This window comes from Cheilinus undulatus, linkage group 13 (genome assembly GCF_018320785.1).
Source record: "Cheilinus undulatus linkage group 13, ASM1832078v1, whole genome shotgun sequence".
In the NCBI taxonomy this organism is placed as follows: Eukaryota; Metazoa; Chordata; class Actinopteri; order Labriformes; family Labridae; genus Cheilinus; species Cheilinus undulatus.
The window spans coordinates 42,949,548-42,970,745 of NC_054877.1; the positions used below are offsets into that span (position 1 = coordinate 42,949,548).

The window sequence follows — 21,198 nt, forward strand, 5'->3', positions numbered from 1 at the left end:
AAGCTTCAATGTTGATTCAGTAAAAAGTAGAAATACACAAATAACCTGTTGACAATTTTTTAGTAATTATTTTCATGACCACGTGCACATATTTGGTAAGTCACCTCACATTTTTGAGCAATAAAACATCTGAAAATAAAAATTTGCACAATAATAACTTATTTGTGCATAAGGAGTACAAAAGTAAAAAACATGACAGTTCTGTATAAACACTGAAAAAGTAAAGTGCATGTAAACTTAATATTTCTGTCCTTTTGGAAATTGTGATAAACCTCACATAACATGGTTATGGTTAGTTGTTGTTTGGTCGAATGCGGCCTCCGTCCATACAACGCAAATCACACGCACAGCGACCCCCACTGGCCAGGAGCTGAATCGATTCCGAGGATTTGCTGAACCGATATTTAATTGGGGGAGGAAATGTTGCGATGCATCGATTTATCGATATTTTTTACCCACCCCTAATATGAACTGTCTGGGACAGTTTTTTCTTTCCATGTTCTCATTTTAAATCAAATCCATTTTAAATCCATAAAATACTCCTTCCATTATAATAGGCAGTGCCTGTTTGACAGTCTGATGTCTGGTGTGATCTTAACATGGTCTTATCACATAATGTGTGAGTATGTGCCTATCTATAGACTGTTCATTACTTTGACAATCATCCTATTATTTATCTGTTTGAATACCTCAGTATATAGAATTACCATTAAAGCACCTAGTCCTATTTTAGAGGCGATAGTTTCTCAATAGTCCATGTTTATTAGTAGGGAATTAGCCTAGTTCTGACATGATGATGTCCAATCGTGTTTCAAATTGAACTGAATTACTGAGTGGCTCATTTTTATTGTGAATGCAGATCATTTCCAATTATCAGTCTCATGAAAATCAATTGACCCCTTGTCAAATTCATTCAATACTGCCCTTGGAAGATGATATTTTATAGAAAAATATGACCAGTGGTGGAGCTGGTGGTGTTAGGAAAGGCTTCAAAGATTTAAAAGACAGAAACAAAGCTTTTTATAAATTTAATTCAGCAGAAGCAGAAGCATGGCCACAGGTCTGGATGGTGTCTGATTGTGTCTTTCTTTGTTATGCCTCCTCCTGTTGTTTTTACCTGGGTGGATGTCCTGCAGTCGTGTTTTTGAGGTGTTTGTTGGCTCGTGTCCGTCTTTATTTTTGTCTCCTTGTGTTAATTCATCCTTTTGGCTCCTGTGAAGCCCTGCGGACATACGGCGAACGTCAGCACCTAAACACCTATCCTGTCTCTTCATGCTCCTCACCTCTCTACCTGAGGTCTTTTAAACAAACGTGTCATGCTTTTATTCATTCTGATCATGGTAATTTCTCAGTTCAGGTCTTTAAAAGGTTTTTAAATTAATAAAATGATTTTTAAAAGTGTAGCAATGCTGTATAGATACTCAGGTTATCTGTGTCTTTTTGGTGCTCCGGTCCAAATTAACAGTCCTTTGATTTTTATCCAAAGAGAGAGGGAATCCCTCGCCACTCTCTGGTGTTGCCTGAGACAACCCTATGTCACAGTCATCATCACCTCATGTACTAAAAATACCAGTTCACAGTAAAATTTGATCCACAGCCGAAAAGAGACAGATGAACATTTACACGTTCTCCCATGTCAGCGTTGGACAGCCAGACTCTGATTGTCTGATTGTTAGTGCGTCAGAGATGGCTCAGCCCAAGGCGGCTTGTTTTCGGGTTGTCTCCTCTCCTCATGTAAAGGCCACATCTCAAAAACACCTCAAACTCCTCACAGAAAGCTGCAGATTTAGATCAGATGTCCAAGTGGACCCGAAGATGAGCTGATGGGATTTAAAAAGGTTAAAGGTAACTGAAGGATAAGCTCCATCATGCTCATTAAACAGATATTTATATTACAAGTCTATTCATAGGTAGCTTGCAGGATGATTTTGGGACCAGGAACTGGCATAAAAGTCACACCAGTGCACAATATGTAATGCTCATGACTGAATGTATTGAACACAGATATAAACAAGGCTTCAGGCATCCTCTGACATGTCAGTACTTGAACATTGATGATGTACCTGTAGCTCATCCCAGGTGAACGATGAGAGCTGAATGACTGTCAGCGTCTCAGTGGTTACTGCGGGTGCAGTGGTAAGTGTTTCAGAGCTGAAAATGTCCTTTATCTCCTTGTTTTTAATCCTCTTCCTCATCCTCATCCTCATCAGGTGGCCGACTCTGCTGCCCATCCTTGATCCAAAGTACGTGGCGAAGAAGATCATCAATGCCGTGCTCACAGACCAGGTGTACCTGTTGCTGCCAAGGAGCATGTACCTGATCGCAGCGCTTAAGAAGTGAGTGTTCACCTTTTTCTCCCAACCTTACAGCCTTTTTTTGTCATGCAGTTGATTTGCATGAAATTAGTATTTTGTGAACATATAGCCAGTCAATGTAAGGTTTCTCCCCAGAAATGTCATTTCAGACTGAGCTCAAATATAGACACACACCTCTAACACCACATATTCATTACCATGCAGTACATATGAGCTTCAAGCATCTGCCCCTTTTCTATTCTTCAGTTAGTTCTTATATTTACACACTCTGATGTGCACTTTCATGGCAAATGTTCACAGGATGTTTAGAACCTGTGTTTACGCCACACAAATAAGGAGTGACTTAAAAGACATTGAGAGATTTGGACATCTGTAAAATAACTAATTTCATACTGGAAGGGAAATTATCTTTTAAGTGGTAGATCTCTTGAGACTCTAGTTTCAATGTAGTAGTCAAATTTTCTATTATTTTTTTCTGACGCCTGGTTGTAACTCAGTAGTACCACCAGACGTCGATATATCGATATATATATATCGATATATTTTAAGCCAAACAGAAATTTAATTTGAAATGAAAAATCCTAAATCAAGAATCAAGCCGTTTCCATGTTATTGTGAAAAATGAACTGCTCCAAACTGAAGAAATGTGCTATTTGCTCTTTGGAGCAGTTCATATTAAATGAGGAATTAAAAAACACAAACATAGAAATCAAACTGTTATTTGTTCATTTATTTGTTTACCATTCCTCTGTTTTCTTTTCCTAAAGAAAAATTGTGCGTTTTTCATCTTTTTGCCTTTGTTTTTGGATTAAAAAAAGTTCAAAGAACAGAGCACTGGATATATAACTTTTTTTTTCTTGTATGTGTGAAAATGTTATTAAAAAAATAATGTAACATCAAAGGTGTTCCATTCTTTGATCTTGCCTTTTTGATCCAACCACAAAAGCAATAAGATGAAAAACTAATTATTTCTTATTTATTTCTTTTTGGAAATAAACAGAAAAGATAACAAAAACAAACATACAAAAAAAAAAACAGAAAAGGAAGGCAAACAAACAAAAAAGTATCATTCTTCTTCTACTGTTTCTTGTTTCCCAGTTTAATTTGAACTACCTAAAAGAGCCAAGAGCAGATTTTTCCACGTTTTGCTCTTCTGATTTTGAACAATAATTGGGAAAGAGCTTTTTTTTTCAAATTTTGCATGTCACATTTTAAATTAACAATCTGGTGGCTGTAAGATAAACTGACCACCAGACAGTGGTAGTAGCTGTTTGCTGACATTGTTAACAACAAATGAAGAAAAAAGCAGTTTATTTACGGTAAGTCAGAACATGAATCGCTCAAGTGAGAGGATCGAATGTTTGATTAATTTTCAAGGATGACATCATCAAAGGTAGAGGACAGAATGTTTGATTAACTTTATAGAATGACATCATCAAAGGTAGAGAGCAGAATGTTTGATTAATTTTAAAGGAAGACATCATCAAAGGTAGAGTGCAGAATGTTTGATTAACTTTATAGAATGACATCATCAAAGGTAGAGGGCAGAATGTTTGATTAATTTTCAAGGAAGACATCATCAAAGGTAGAGGACAGAATGTTTGATTAACTTTATAGAATGACATCATCAAAGGTAGAGAGCAGAATGTTTGATTAATTTTCAAGGAAGACATCATCAAAGGTAGAGTGCAGAATGTTTGATTAACTTTATAGAATGACATCATCAAAGGTAGAGAGCAGAATGTTTGATTAATTTTAAAGGAAGACATCATCAAAGGTAGAGTGCAGAATGTTTGATTAACTTTATAGAATGACATCATCAAAGGTAGAGGGCAGAATGTTTGATTAACTTTATAGAATGACATCATCTAGAGGTAGAGGCAGAATGTTTGATTAATTTATAGAATGACATCATCAAAGGTAGAGAGCAGAAAAATAGAATAATTTTCAAGGAAGACATCAACAAAGGTAGAGAGCAGAATGTTTGATTAACTTTATAGAATGACATCATCAAAGGTAGAGTGCAGAATGTTTGATTAACTTTATAGAATGACATCATCAAAGGTAGAGGGCAGAATGTTTGATTAACTTTATAGAATGACATCATCAAAGGTAGAGGACGGGCAGAATGTTTGATTAACTTTATAGAATGACATCATCAAAGGTAGAGAGCAGAATGTTTGATTAATTTTAAAGGAAGACATCATCAAAGGTAGAGTGCAGAATGTTTGATTAACTTTATAGAATGACATCATCAAAGGTAGAGTGCAGAATGTTTGATTAACTTTATAGAATGACATCATCAAAGGTAGAGGGCAGAATGTTTGATTAACTTTATAGAATGACATCATCAAAGGTAGAGGACGGGCAGAATGTTTGATTAATTTTCAAGGATGACATCATCAAAGGTAGAGTGCAGAATGTTTGATTAACTTTATAGAATGACATCATCAAAGGTAGAGGACGAGATGTTAGTGAAGCTTGGGATGTTGGGGGCTTTTCTTCTCTGTTTTTGCCCCTTGGAAAAGAGGTTGGAACTGGAGGGAGACAGTTTCACTAAGGAAAACCATATGAGGAAAACATTGCTGAAATAAATGGGTTCTAAAAATAATAGAGAGATGAAGTAGTGGTTAGAATGAAATGACAGTTTAAGTCAATTACATTTTTCTGCCCTTATATTGACGAGATATTTGACCTCCCTGTGCTCCAAGTTAACCCATGACTCACTTTGTAAGTAGGTTAACTGTAACCTAGTGTTTTGAAGCAATTCCACAATGCAAAGTGTGACCAGGATGCATGGAAATGTTCTCTACATATACATTACAGAAGCCCCTCACTGCTGTCTGCTTCATCCCGCTGTACAATATTTGTGTATGAACACAGGTCAAGTTAAATGAAAAATACATTGTTGAATCAGAACAAAACAAACAAGCTAAAGGTGTAAAAACATCCTCAATCATTGTTTTTCAGAATAGTATATCCTTAATATATTGAAAATTTGTTCCCTCGCCCTCCTCAGAATTCTGCAATGGAAGATGTTTGTCCTCCTCTGCTCGTACCTCGGACTGTTGATCCAAGTAGACTGCCACAATAACCTCAGCCTGCACCACAAACTACACTAACACAACCACAACAACCTCAGCCTGCACCACAAACTACTCTAACACAACCACAACAACCTCAGCCTGCACCACAAACTACACTATCACAACCACAATAACCTTAGCCTGCAACACAGGGATGCACTCGTCTTTTACATGTGTTTCTGTCTTGCATGGCTGCAGTGGTGTTCATAGAAAGTCTGATTGTTTTGTCTTTTTTTTTTTGGTCTTGTGTGTGTTTGGAGGTCGCACACACGTCCATCAGTAACAAAACAGGAGAGATTTGAGAGAAAGGCAACATCTGTTCATCATAAAATCATTAAAAGAGTTTCTTTTAAATCCACTTTCCAAATGAAACTTGTCGATGTTTTGGTCCAAACAAAGGGGAACAATCATATTTCCTGTCATTTTAACAACAGATCAACCAGTTGGTTGATGCTAATGTCATTAAAAACTAAGGCTGATCAGTACTTGGTTATACTGGAAAATACTGTCATTGGGGTATCTTGTATAATACAATGAAAATGAAATAATTCCAAACAATAAGCCTATTTTATCTCTGGCCTGAAAATGCTGTGCAATAATATTGATTGGTATTGATATGAGGATAGAAAGTAAATAAACTTATAAAACAAAAAAATGCTTGTTTCTTTTCAAATCCTATTATAACAGTGATTGAAAAAACATTTTATGGACTGTATTCTGGCTGTGGCTGTTTTCCTGTTGCGTCACCCTTAAACCGTCAGGCTCAGAAACTCAGATGTTGCAATGAGCTGGTCAAAAATGTTTCTGGTTAGGCTAAATGTTAACTTCCCCAGTGCCCTTGACAGGCCAACCAGAGGGCCGAGGACGGCGATGAACTGGAGTCCAGGACCCCAGATTGAATGGTTAATGTTTACAGCCAGATTTTTAATTTGAAATGATAAATCCAAAATCAAGAAACAAGCCATGTCCCAATTACTGTTTAAAAATAGGAAAACAAAACATGGAAAAACCTGTCCTCTGCCCTTTCTGGCAGTTCATAATAAATTGGGATATGAAAAAAAAAAACAGAAAAAAAGGTTTCATTTTTTAAATTCTTTTGGTGAAAAAAAGAGTGAGAAACCAAAAACTCATTCAGGGGCAGGTTAAGATTAGAAATCCAAAATCAAAAATTGAGCTGTTTCCCAATTACTGTAAAAAATAGAAAAACAAAACTGCAAAAAAAGCTGCTCTCAGCTCTTCAGGCGGTTCATATTAAATATGGAACTAAAAAAAGGAAAACAAAAATAACTGAACCCTTTCTCTTTTTATCCTGTTTTCCAAAAGAAATGAATAAAATATATACGGTTAGTTTTTCATTGTAATGTTTTTGTGTGGTGATCAAAAAAGGAAGATCAAAGAAGGAAACACCGTTGATGTAACATTCTTTTTTTTCCTTAATGTGAGACTCACAGAAGGCATTATAAGAAAAGAATGTTATTCCCAGTGTTTTGTTATTTAAACTAACCTTTGGGTCAGAACATGAAAGCAGTAAGATGAAAAAAAAAAAAAAAGGTTTTTTTTTGGAACACAAAAGACAAGAATCAAAAAATAGTTACGTTTCTTGTTTTCCATTTTTTTAAATTCTAATTTCATTATTAAAAAGAACAGCCTGGGCCAAAGGTAGTTTTTTCCATGCTTTGTTTACCTATTTTAAACAGTGATTAAGAAACTGTTTGTTGGTTGGTTTGGGATTTTTTGTTTCAAACAAAAAATTAGTTTGCTGTAAATGCAAAGACCATAAAAGTACGGCCAACGGATTTTAATATAAAACGAGAAATAGAAAAATCAGGAAACCAGCTGTTTCCCAATATCATTAAAAAACAGGCACAAAAAAGCATGACCTTGGTGCTTTCAGACAGTTCATTAAAAAAAAAAAAAAAAACAGAGACATGAGTAAATGAAAAACAATTTTTTTTTTTTTTTTAATCTTTTTGTTTTTGGGATCAGGATCTAAAAAACCCTGAAGATCAAAGGATGGAACACTAGTTATGTAACATTCTTTTTTTCACAACACCTGCACCAAGTCACATGTATAGAAAAACAAGAATGTTATAAACCAGTGTTCAGTCCTTTGATCTTTCTTTTTGTATCAGAAAACAAAAACGATAAGATGAAAAAAAGCTGTGATGTAACTATTTTTTGGGGAAATGAAAAAAGAGAAACTGAAGACCTAAAACGTTTTGTGTTTCCTTTTCTGTTTTTTTTTTTAATCTAAACTTAATATGACCCACCTACAAAAAGATGAAGGCGGGTTGTTTTTTTTTTTTTTTACTCGTTTTGCTTGACTTTTTTAAACAGTAATTGGGAAACAGCATTATTTTATGACGGGATCACAGCAGAAGAAAGTCAGAAAGTGGCTAATGTTAGCAGAGCTAGCACCGCCATCCTTCGATGCAGGACTAGGTCACAATCCTTTGCTGAATATCATCAGTCACATTAATAAATATGTGAGTATAACCCTGCACAGCCTACGTTTAACTTTATCCCCTTTTTCTGGATGAAAATGGAGCTAAACCAGTCCGTTCATATGAGATGCTATCAGTGCTATCAGTTCACTGTTGTGTACATAAAGAGCATTAAGGCAGCACGTCAGCAGCCGGTAACTGGAGCTACAGTTGGCACTAGTGGCGGTTGGCTGTGTTACAGTTTAGATAAAGCACTGAAAGGGCGTAGTGGGCCTAGAATTTGAGGGATGTTACCTAAATACTAAGACACCAGGCATTTAATCCTTAGACCACCTATTCTGGTGTATTCCTGTTTCTAACATGAATAGTTTCAGTAGTTTGTTAGCATTAATGCATAAAGATATTTCTCTCAAAGTGAATAAAAAAGGCCCATGTTGATTTGTTTTCAGTGATGTTGCTTTGCTCAAAGATCCCAGAGTGATTTACACCAGTATCGTGTTGTTGTTGATGGATGTGAGGAGAAAATAAGCTGCACTGATGCACTTTGGAGAGCACTTTATGCTGCTGTTTGTGTCTCTGCTGGGTTTATTTGTCTTCATTGATTCACTGAGATGATTTGTTCTTCGTGTCAAAGAAACTAAAGATAATTTGACTTTAAACGGAGAGTATTTTCTGCTTTGTTAAGCACTGAATGGTGATGTCTATGATGGTGTTTGGGCCACATTTTCTCACGGTGTTGGGTGGTGTTTGGACATGTTTGGTGTCCATTTGAATCGATGTGTAATCTCTACACGCTGCTCTTTCTCAGGTTTTTATTGTTATTGTTGTACTTTGCTGTTTGGTGTCTGTATTATTATGATTGTGCCAATAAAAATTGTGTATTTTGGTATAAATGTGAATGCTGTGTGGTTGTAATAAAGTCAAACCAGCATGAAGCTTGGAGAGGGAGTGTGGAGTCGTCAGATTTACCTTTTTTGTATACATTTATCTTTCTTTCTATTTGAATCCTATGAAATTGTAAAATCCGGGCGCTATGGTTGTGCAATAATGTGGTAATACAGATGTTTGTCAGATTCTAGCAGCATCACCACTGCTTCTGTTTACCTTCAGGCATCACTGGGGACATTTTTGTCCATTTGGGCAAATTATTCCTCTTTCTCTGCTCACCATTTTGGCTGTTAGTCCATATGGTGTAATTTTCTGTAACAAAGTTTCTTTCTTGGCAAATTTTCAAATTCAAATTTCAGTTGCTCTAATAGGTCAGGGAAACAATGAGAAACAAATTTACTACCCTTTAAAGCCAATAAGGACAAAAAATGTCCACTTTCAAAAAACTGCTATAAAAACTTAACAGATTAATCTTTTTTTTCTGCTTTTTTGCATAAATCTCTTAAACAACTTCAGCTGTGCTCAAAACTACCAAACATTCAATCATTTTGAGGATTTTAACCCTTTAAATGCCAGTTGGATTACTTAAAGTCAATGTTGTTTTTTGTGAAAAAAACAAAGAAAATGTGATATCTTCCTCAAACCAAATGTTGGATGGCTGCAGTATTATTTCTAAATCCAGCGTGGACATGTCAATGATTAGCCAAAATATTGACTTTGATGCATTATTAATTTTTGTGTAGCATCCGATTTAAAATTTACCACCCTTTTGAGTCAATAGGGACAAAAACATCCACTTCCAAAAATGGCAGTAAAAATAGTATACATTTTAGTCAGATCTTTTAATCAACTTCAGTTCTGATCAAAACAAATACTGAAAAATTTTCAGGATTTTAACCCTTTAACCACCAGTTTAATTACAGGATGGTAATATTTTTTCTAAAAACCCCCCACAAAACAGTAAATATTTTTCAGAAAACTAATGTTGGGGGTGGGGTGTGTTTTTTTAAAATCGGTCCTGAGTATGTCAAACATCAGTCAAAATATTGACTTTGATGCGTTATTAGTTTTTGTGTAGCATCTGATTTAAAATGTACAACCCTTTCGATTCAGTGATGGCTGAGGGTTAATAATCCACAGATGAGGGCGAAATTATCAGCCCCTCCAACATCTTTCGGCTGAATTTTTTTTAAGAGTGACTAAACCCTCAGAGCCCTTTTTCAGACGTAAACCGCTGTGTGTTTTTTTTTTTTTTTTTTTTTTTTTTTAGTTTTAGGGATAAGTACTGATCCTGGTACCAATGTGGCACCAATGCCAACACATCTGATGAGTGAAAGCACAGATTTCAGTGCTCCTTTTTGGGACCATCCCAACAAGACCCCTGCCGCTCAAATGACAGGCACAAAATACCATCTGGAGTTAATGCAGTTTATTTCAGCAGAGCATGAACGTCTTTTGTTCATTCTTCAGTTTTTGTTGACATACAGTTAAAAGAGATGTTTTTACTAGAGTCATGTTGAAGTTTTGAAATGCTCTACACGGTGAATACTCGGCTGACATCCAAAAGCCCACATTGTGCTTTAAACAAAGACGGTGACATGTGGGCAGCAGTGATAAAAACAGACCCTGATTGTTTCCCCATCACTGAATCACTGAGCCATTCTTAAAGCTTCGTCTGCTCTCACATCACTTTCAAACATCTCTACATGCACTATTTTTAAACACAAAACATTCACTGTGTTTATGATGTGATGTTACTCACAGATCTAGTCCATTATGATTATGAGAACCGGCTTTATTCACAAACTGAGGCTCACTAAGACAAGACGCTTAGAGAAGAGTAAAGACTCACTCAGAATGAATGAAAAATTAGAGGGACCAACAATAAGATCCTGATACTGAGGTCAAGGAATGGGCCGTAAATATGAACAATTAATGAGGGAACATTGGGAGGAACTAAAGGACATTCTGACCAAGGTTTCACAGGGCTGAGGCCAGGGTAGTCTGCTCAGAGCATATTGGTGCCCCTGTCACCCTTAAGCTGGCCTATGATATGCTACCTAAAGAAAGTATTCACCCCTTGAATGTTTAATCCTTCCATTAATTATATACAAATTTGATTTGGCTTTTTTGACAAAATAAAGATAAAAAAGCTCTTGAATGTCAAAGTGAAAACGGATTTCTACAAAGTAATGTCCGTTAAATAAAAATATGTCATGTAAAAGAATTGCCAGCATAAATAGTTACACCCCTCAAGTCAGTCTTTAGTAAAAGCAGCACTGAGTCCATGTGGATAGGTCTCAGTTAGGCTTTCACATCTGGAAACAGCAGTTTTACTCCATTCTTCTCTGCAAAACTGTTCAAGCTCTGTCAGGTTTTACAGGGACCAGGTATGAACAGCCCTTTTCAAGTCCAGCTACAAATTCTCTATTGGATTGAGGTCTGGGCTTTGACTCTGCCCCTCCAGAACATTCACCTTGTTGTCTTTGTAGCTTTCCCTGTATGTCTAGGGTCATAGTCTTGTTCGGAAATAAATGTTCTCCCAAGCCGTAGTTCTCTTGCGGACTGCAATAGATTGTCCTCCAAAATGTTCCTATAATTTGCTGCATTCATTTTACCCTCTATCTTTACAAGCCTGTCAGGGCCGGCTGCTGAAGCATGAAGAAGCATCCTGACAGCATGATACTGCCACCACCGTGCTTCACAGTGTGTTTGTGGCGATGTGCGTCTTGTCTGATGGTCAAAAAGCACCATTTTGGTCTCATCAGACCAAAGAACTTTCTTCCACTTGACCGTGGAGTCTCCCACATGACTTTTGGAGAACTCAACTCAGATTAAATCTCGACTATTCTTCAGCAGTGTCTTTCTCTTTGCCACTCTCCCATAAAGCTTTGACTGGTGAAGAACCTGGCCAACAGTTGTCTGCAGAGTCTCTCCCATCTCAGCTCCTGAAGCTTTTAACTCCTTCAGAATTGTCATAGGTGTCTTGGTGGTCTCTCTCACTAGTCTCCTTGCACGGTCACTCAGTTTGTGAGGATGTCCTGATGTGCCATATTCCTTCCATTCCTTGATGATGGATTTAACTGAACTCTGGGGGATGTTCAGTGCCTTGGAAATGTTTTTGTATTCATCCCCTGGCTTGTACTTTTCAATCATCTTTTCTCTGAGATGCTCTGAGTGTTCTTTTGTCTTCATGGTGTAATGGTGGACAGGAATACTGGTTAACCAGTGACTGGACCTTCCAGATACAGGTGTCTTTATACTACAGTCATTTGAGACACATTCACTGCTCTCAGGTAAAAACACCATGAGACTGCTAGCACCAGCTGGTTGGATCTCTGCTGAACTAGGTTAGTAACTTCAAAGGAGGTGAATATTTATGCAGTCGTGTATTTTTGAAATCGGTTTTCACTTTGACTGTGTTGATGACTATCAACATGTGTATCAGCTAAAATGAATCTGTAAATGTTTGCAAAAGTCCACCATCATGTATCCCTCATCACTTACATGAATTGTCTGACTGACTGAAATATTTTTGGGTATTGATGGAGGGAAGGTAGGAGTTGGAGCTGAATGTTCTGGTTGTTTTCTACATCTTAAATTTCACACATTAAACTCAACAGTAATCAGTAAAGACTCGTCATGCCTTAATGTTTTCACCCAATAGCAGAGAGAAATGTGATGAATGACTCCATAAAATCAGGGCCGCGTTTCAAAGAGCCAGGGAACTCGACAAACTGAGACGTAATAAAGAAGTAAATCAGGTGTCTGATACGTCCCTATGTGACTTTATGAGCTTCAGACAGAGCCAGAGGACGGCTTTGAGCTGCTCGTACATGCACGCCATTCATTTTATGGAATCGCAGTGATCGTACGAGGCAGCAGACACAGGAACATCGGAGCAGAAATGTAAGTGATGAGGTGTGAAAATGATGGTGTCAGGAGAGATATGATAACTCCACAAAGGAGAGACTGAATCTGCTGCTGAGTAGTTTTACATTTCATGGAGGATTAACCTTATAAAGAGCCTGTGAGGAGTAATTACTTCACTCCATGGACGTTTTACTGCTGATTATCGTCTGTTCATCTCCAAATAACATCTGTGAGAGAAAAGCATGGCCTTGTTTCAATATATAATATACATTCATTAAAACAACTCAAAAATACAAAAGTTTACAAATGCTTCCAGTAGGTTTATTTGGGCTTTAACATCTGCAACTTCATCCTTGATGGATAGACAAGCGGTCGCCAAAGTTCAGGAGAGGAATGAAGCCAAGGTGGGTTCTTAGTGAGTCGTGTGGCGACATTACAGAGAGGATCCTGCAGAGACGGAGCTTTTTGTTCAAGACGAAGGAGGAAGAAATAGAATCTAATGGTGGAGTCTTGTGCGTCTGTTTCATTCTGAGGTATCAGAACTTTTCTGTGACGTCCGTTAAAGACGTCTAACACTCCCGTAAGGTAAGCTTTTATTTTGGTAGCAAACGTAAGCGTGCGCCGTCACGTTAGGAGCTGTTGTGTTTGCAGGTTTCACTTTGTTAATGTATTTACTTCAACGTGTTGATATTAAGGACGACTGTGACGCGTGAGAGTTGTCAGGTTTGATTACCTGCAGCCAGAGATCATAACCAGAAATTAAAACACTACATGACAGAGAAATTATAACACAAGAGGAGAAACAGCACAGTACACACTGACGTTCAATGCAATAATGAGAAAGTATCTGCCCCTTCCTGATTTCTTACTTTTGTGCATATTTGTCACTCAAATGTTTTAGATCATTAAACAAAATTTAATGAAAATAGACAAGGATAACCAGAGTAAATACAAAATGCAGTTTTTAAAATGATGATTTCATTTATTAAGGGAAAAAGCCATCCAAACCTACCTTTTTGGAAAGCTTAGTTCATTTTTATCATCCACACTCAGATCTGATTACTTCCAAAACCTGTTGAATCCAGAAATCCTCTAAACAGAACCTGTTTGACGAAGTGAAGTAGGCTAGAAGATTGCAAAAAGTAACACATCGTGGCACCATCTACAGAAATTCATGAATACTGTCAGATAAGAAACAAAGTCACTGACATCTGCCCGCCTGGAAAGTGTTACCAAGACATTTCTAAGGCTTTTGGACTCCAACCAACTGTGTTGAGAGCCATTATCTACAAACGGAGAAAACTTGGAAAAGTGGTAAACCTTCTCAGGAGTGACAGGCCAACTAAAATGACTCCAAGAGTACATTGACTCATCCAGGAGGTCCCAAAGAACCTAGAACAACATCTAAAGAACGGCAGGCCTCACTTGACTCAGTTAAGGTCAGAGTTCATGCTTCAACCATAAGAAATGACAATGAGCAAAAATGGCATCCATAGGAGAGTTCTAAGATCAAAACCACTGCTGACAAAAAAGAACACAAAGGCTTGTCTCACATTGTTTTTTTTAAAGATTTATTTTTGGCCTTTATTTTGATAGGACAGTGGATAGAGTCGGAAACAGGGGAAAGAGCAGGGAGAGACATGCAGGAAATAGTGCCACGGGCCGGATTCGAACCCGGGTCGCCTGCGTATATGGCATGCACCTTAACCACTCGTCTACTGGCGTGCCAGGCTTGTCTCACATTTGCCAAGAAACAACACCTTGATGATCCCCAAGACTTTTGGAGAAATTTTCTGTGGACTGACGAGCCAAACATTGAACTTTCTGGAAGGTTTGCTGTCCGTTACACCTGGAGTAAAAATAGCATTTGATAGAAAGAACATCATGCTAACAGTCAAACATGGTGGTGGCAGTGTGATGGTCTGGGGCTGCTTTGCTGTTTCAGGACCTGGACCACTTGCTGTGATTGACGGAACAATGAATTCTGCTGTCTACCAGAAAATCCTGAAGGCGAATGTCCGGCCATCAGTTTGTGACCTCAAGCTCAAGCGCTCTTGGGTTATGCAGCAGGACAATGATCCCAAACACACCATGAAGTCCACCTCTGAATGTCTTAAAAAGCAAATGAAGTTTTTAGGGTGATCTAGTCACAGTCTGGACTTAAATCAGATAGAAGTGCTGTGGCATGAACTTAAACAGGCCATTCATGCTGGAAACCCTCCAATGTGGCTGAATTAAAACAATTCTGTGGACCAGAATTCCTCCAAGGTGATGTGAAAGACTCATTGCCAGTTTTTACAAAAACTTTTTTTGTGGTTGTAGCCTCCAAGGGTGGAACAACCAGTTATTAGGTTAAGGGGGGCAGTTACTTTTTCACATTTGACCAAGTAGGTTTGGATGTCTTTTTCCCGTAATAAATGATATCATCATTTCAAAACTGCTTTTTGCGTTTACTCACATTATCCTTGTCTAATATTAAAATGTGTTTGATGATCTGAAATATTAAAGTGTGATGAATGTGCAACAAAAGGAAACAGTATGGGACATGTCTCACATCCATCTGGGTAAAACCTCATAGACAAGTGATAATCAAGTGGAGGCCTGGGGGCCACATAAGGCCCCCCACAACTTCCCATCCGGCCTCCAGGAGTATTAAATACCTTAATACCCCTTAAAACCTTAAATAAAATTTCAAAGGCAAAAATATGGCATGCTATGGTGTAACTTTTTTTCTTTAATTTTAAAGAAAAAATTCAACCTAGCAGCTTATCAGACTAGAAGCACATCAGAATTTCTGTAATGTGGCATCATAAACAAACACTTATTATAGTTATCTTGACTAAAGTTGCAGTTTTCTGCAATAATATTCCACATAAGGCTATTTGAGAGAGTCTTCACAAATCTGTTTCCTGTTTGTGTTTTTGGCCAATCACAACACAGCATGTTAGCATCAAACTCAGTGATAAACATCTAGAGAAGAAAGAAATGCGTAAAATGCCTCAATCGCCCCCTTGTGGCTGGCTGCAGTATACGTGAAAGGAACTGATCTCACTGTTAAAGGCTTAAAGTTCCATTAATTTTGGAAGGAAATAATATTTTTATAAGAAAATTTTAATTAGACATAAGTATGGATTTTATTTCAGTTGATTTCAATGTCTGGTCCCCACGGCGTCAGTCAGGAAAAAGCAGGCCCTTGTGAAAATGGAGTTGATGACCCCTGCCATAGACGGTGTTTGGGAAGGGAAGAACCTTTCAAAATAAAACTTTGAAGGTGATGGGATGAATGTTTTTGCTACCACATCTATTACAGGCCAAGATGTCGTAGGTGTGCACAGCCCCCAAAAGTAAAAAACAACATAAGTTGATGTCGACATTAATCCAGGATTCTTCATTAGCTTGGAGCTTGTTGGGAAATTAAACTGTTGCTGAAGCCGGTCAGGAGAAGAGCAACAACGTCTCTTCCACCAGGAAAATCTTTTGGTGGTTCTTCGCACTTCTTTCAATAAAGAAATGTCCAGTTCTGATGAAATTGCTGCTATAGCTGCATCCATGCTATTCTCTAAACTGGCCGCCATTGTTTACAGGTTTGCAGTCACTTCAACTAAACCACGCTCTCAAATAATGCTGATTGGTCCTCTGATTGGGACAAGCCAATCAGTTGTAAGCTTTTAAGATGTATACCCCTGATGACGGACATGAGTCTGGATCAGCTCTGTGTCGCTAATCAAAAGTTTAAATCAGACTGAAGTTTAAAGAACAGTCCTAGTCAGGCAGTCGTCGTTATCTCTCAGGTAGAAACCTTTAACATCTGTATCATACATGTGACATGAATCATGTGAAAGCATGTCTCTGTGTGGTGTTGGAGTATCTCATTATCTCTGACACAATCATCCCTCCATCCGTCATGCTGCTCTCTCTGCAGGTGAAGGTGTTAGACATGATGTGTGTGTGTAACCTCCTCACCTCTTCATCATCAGAGCACAATTTCCTATTCATGAACGAAGAGCTGCTGATTTCTGGTCCAGTTTCAGACATCTGCTGGAGATCTATGATGGAGACGATCACAGATTGGCTCTTTTTAGTCTGCACATTCTCCTTACTCACCTCTGCTCTTCTTCATCATCTTTTTATTTTGCTCCTTTTTGTTTCCATATTCTGAATCCATTCAAAATGTTTAGAGTTATTAAAACATACTTGCATAAGTACATACTCAATAATTATTATTAGCATTGCTAGGACTATTAATGGACTTTTTCCCCTGTTTTTTAAGATGTATTTTTGGGCTTTTTGGTGCCTCTATGATAGAGATAGAGTTGGAAAAGTACAGGTACTTTGGTTAAAAATGACTTCAGTAAAGGTACTGGTCTATAAATCTACTCTAATAACTAACTAAAGATTGAATTTAAAATGTATTTTAAGTCCTGAGTAGATACTGAGGAGTTGTGCTGCGGAGTGGGGTTTTAATACACCTAGTGGTAATGTCTGTCTACTGTCTACTCTGGTAGACTTTGGGGAAGTTTGACTCTTCTTCACCTTCTCTGTTTAGAGCATAGACAGAATTGGACAAAGCCTGTGGGACCTTGATTATTATAGGCAGACTCAAACAGCTTTTGAAGCCGATCCGTGGCGGCCTCCATATTGAAATGGCTGCCTCAACCGAACTTTGGATCAACCTAACAGCAGACTAGAGCCTGCCCACTGAGCTTGACTTCCTGTCAGCTAAGCTAACACTAAGGCTAGCCTTCTGGTGGTAGCATCTGGCTGTCGAGCGACCTGTCAATCAAATGAGATGTGCCAATCAGTGTGCTGTGAGGTTTATCCTTGATATGTATGTGGTACAAAAAAATTCACCCCACTACCATGAGAGGACATGAAGACATTAGCTAATGAGACACGTTTGATTTTTCAACCGGGCTGTAAACCAGTTTATTTCTAGTGTAAAAACAGCTTTTTAACATATATTAGGGCTGTTAACATTAACGCGTTAACGCTTGTGATTAATAATGCAATTTAATCATATGACTAAGTTTGACCACAGTTTGCTCCTGTAGTCCTCCAGCGCAGATGTTTACGTGCCTGGAGGTGAAGAGGTGAGAGGGTCAGACACAGCCAGCAGCGATGAGTGAGGAGACAGACCCAGGTCTGCTTAACAGCAATTTTCTTTTTAAAAAGCCAGCGAATGCTAGTTAACATAAAACCATGCTGCAGTGATTAACTGTCTTTACACCGAAGCACGAGTCTGAAGTTCCACCTTCAGGCAAATGTTAGCGAAGACGCTAACAACAACACAGGATCAAGCCATGGTCATAACGCTCTCTTCAGCTGCTTCGGGACAGTTTTCTTCATCGGCTGCTCAGATAAATGCTGAAAAGTGCAGTTTGTTAACAATATTTATCCAGTGTAGAAATCTGCGGTGGAATTGGCAAAACTGAAGTTATTTGGCAAACTTTATTAACTAAAGACAGAAAATATGATGCGTTCAGGTAACCTCAGTAAATTAGACAACTGTATTCTATATATTATGATGTGTTCAAATATCACATAAAAATGGGAAAATGTTGTTTTTGATGAGAAGCTTCCATAATTACAGTGTGAATATGTGTTTATTTTTGAGGGATATAAGATAGTTGTGACAGACTGAATCATAGCTTTTTAACTTAAACACTACTCAGCTCAGACCACTTGTAGTTAAAATATTTGTCCTCATTTTGTCTTTCCACCAAACTAAAGAAAGTACTGATAGTGGTATCAATAAGGACTATATAACTTTATATATATATTAGAGCTGGGTAATTTATCGAAATTTAGATTAAATCCCAACATGGCCTCCTACAACTTTCAAATCACAGAAGGTGCATTATTTCTTTTACCTGAAATGTGTGTCAAAATACCAGTTTAAAACTTTTTTTTACAGCAGAGACATTATGCCCCACACATCAGGCATTCACTCTGGTTTTATGATTTTTAGAATAGCTTAAAAAAGTCCTACTTTCCTTTCCTACTTTAAGTTAATATACGTTTTTCTTAACCTAAATGAGAATGACATAAAAATGTTAATTCCCTGCAATACAGCAATTCATATTAAACTTGTTTTATTAGTCAAAATAATCACAATAAGATTTTTTTTGCAAAATTGTACACCCATAGTTTAATCTGTTGTGTTGGTTATATTATTAAATGATTATTGCTTATGTTTATTGACAAATACATAAAATGGGGAACTTACAAAATATCACAATTAGATTATTTTTCCAAATCCTGATACTTACCACATCGCCAGATACTTGCCAATGCACAGTTCTAATGCTTCTAATAAAAAGTGCAGAGAATCGAGATAGTTTTTGAGTATTTCTGAACTCAAAACATGCAAATATTAAGAAGCATAATTAATACAAACCCTGATTTTTTATTAGTGCTTTCAAAGTAACTTTAAAAAGTTTTTCCTCTTTTAGAAATAAAGGTACTTCTACAAAGTTCAATGGTGGCACTATTATGAACCTGAAGGCATTTCTGCAGCCATTTTAGTAAACCTGCATAGTACTACTGAATAGTAAAATAACTGCAGCTTTTATTGCAGTTATGTAAATACACAGTTCAACATTCTGATTGATAATAGATTAATTGTGCAGTCCTAATAGACAGTTATTACTTTATGATTCCCCTCCCAGACAGTTTGGATTCCTCCCAGCATACTCTCCTTAAATCCTGAGTGATTCACTTCTGACAGTTTCAAAGCAAACCATAAACAATACAAAAACTCCTTTAAATGAGTAATTGTGATTATTGTGATAACAACAACCCTAAGCTGTATTATCTCTGCTAGAAGGAGGCCAGCGTTCATCACTTGACCTAAATGACCAACAGCAGTCTGATATCAGTAATAAACTGATCTTTAAGTCTGATGAGTGAAAGCCTCCATGTTTTATCCTCCGACGCTCTGAGAATCGAACGAGCTGTTTGTCTGATTATTCTCTACCACAAAGCGTCTGCTCTGTCACCTCCATTTATCCGACACAAAAGCTTTTGTCCTCCATGTTGGAATAATGAGCCGGATTATCAGCTTTGTCTCTGCTCATTCTTTTGTCGGGCAGATGATTATTAGTCCTTCACGAGACGCCAACACGTGCTGAAGGCCTCATTCTGATTCATACTACTTTCAACAAAGCCTGTTTACGTTCGCACTAAGACGGCTCATCAGCTCACATTTAAGACCAGAAACCATGAAATGTTCGTCTACGTTTGAAGCTGTAATACAGCCGTCACTGTTGATTCAGAAGAAATTATGTCGAAGATTCTTTGGCCTGGCCAAGCTGTGTTGGAAAATTATCACATTTCCCATTTCAGTGTAACCTGACACGCCAGATGGATGTGTTTCACACATCCATCTGGGAAACCTTCAGTACTAAGCATTTGGGAAAGGGCAGAGGATTTGAAAAAAAAAAAAACTTGGGAGTGTGACTACCCGATGCGTAGCTCTAGTGAGACACGAAGAAGAGGTAACAATGGCGGACGTTTTTGAGGAAAAGTTGTGCTAATTGGCTTCCTACAATGCTGCCTCCATTTTTGTCTTTTATGCAAGAGGTACATTATCAATACCTCCTCCACAGTCGCTATGCTTGTTCTTTAAGTTTGTTGTTGTCATAAACTTTTGACTCTGGGCTGCTCCCAGAGCAGGGTTTAACTGTATTGATGATTATTGATTTATAAAAACTATATAAGGGTAAAACATCCAAGGGGGTGAATACTTTTTATTGGCGCTGTAGCACACAATGTAATGTGTCCAAAGTTTGTAAGTGTTTCAAGTTCTGGTACTTTTTAATCAGGTCATTAAAATAACAGAATGTATTGTTGTAAGTAGACTGAATCTGCCAGTGTTGGTCGTGATGCCGTAGTTTTGATATTTTCATCAGTTTGATTTAGTAGAAATCCAACAGTACTAAAAGCTGACTGAGACCACAGAGAAGAAAGCTTAAGTCCTAGATGCCTCATGCAGAGCATAAAGGGTCGTTTCTTCTTTTTAATCACCAGAAATGCAGGCAGACCTCCAACATGTCGACATTACACAAACACGGTACACTGACAACTTTTGTACACATGGCTGAAGCTGGAGAATAAGAGAGAGGGCTTCACACCGCTCTGCTGATGTTTGTGTAGAATTATGGTGGTTTCCTTGTTAGAAGATGAAGAGCAGAAACCGTTATCTCAGCTGGAGCTCGACATGGCAGATGGAAAATGTTTGAGGACAGAAACAACACAAAAGAACATCCACAAGACACCCACAAAATCAAGGAAGAAGTTGTTTCCCAATAATTGTTTGAAAACAGGAAAGCAAGATATGGAAATCCCTGTCCTTGACTCTGAGTAAGTTTGATTTTAAATTCAGAATCACGTTTTATTTTTCTTAGTTTCTCTGTTTTTGTTTTCCAAAAAGAAATAAGTGAGTGAAAAATGGTTAGTTTTCCATTTTCTTGTTTTTAATTTCAGATCAAAAGGGAAGATCAAAGAATGGAACGCTGGGGCTGTAACATTCTTTTTATCCTATTTGGGTGAATACGTTTTTTGCAGATGACACCACTCAGCAGTGGAGAACAT

General features: G+C 37.6%; 1 protein-coding gene across 3 annotated transcripts in view; it reads left to right on the top strand.

Annotated features, from left to right (window-relative positions):
• The window catches only part of LOC121520026 (epidermal retinol dehydrogenase 2-like), a 42,971-nt gene that overhangs the window by 15,860 nt on the left and 5,913 nt on the right, over positions 1-21,198 (top strand). The window contains exons 6-7 of one of the 3 annotated variants that reach the window (XM_041803234.1): positions 2,211-2,336; positions 5,335-7,031. In XM_041803234.1, the coding sequence (XP_041659168.1) occupies positions 2,211-2,336; positions 5,335-5,437 (229 nt within the window). In that variant the 3' untranslated portion in view covers positions 5,438-7,031. Of the gene's footprint in view, positions 1-2,210; positions 2,337-5,334; positions 7,035-21,198 lie in introns of those variants that run through there. The other 2 variants (XM_041803233.1, XM_041803235.1) reach the window with 2 other exon arrangements.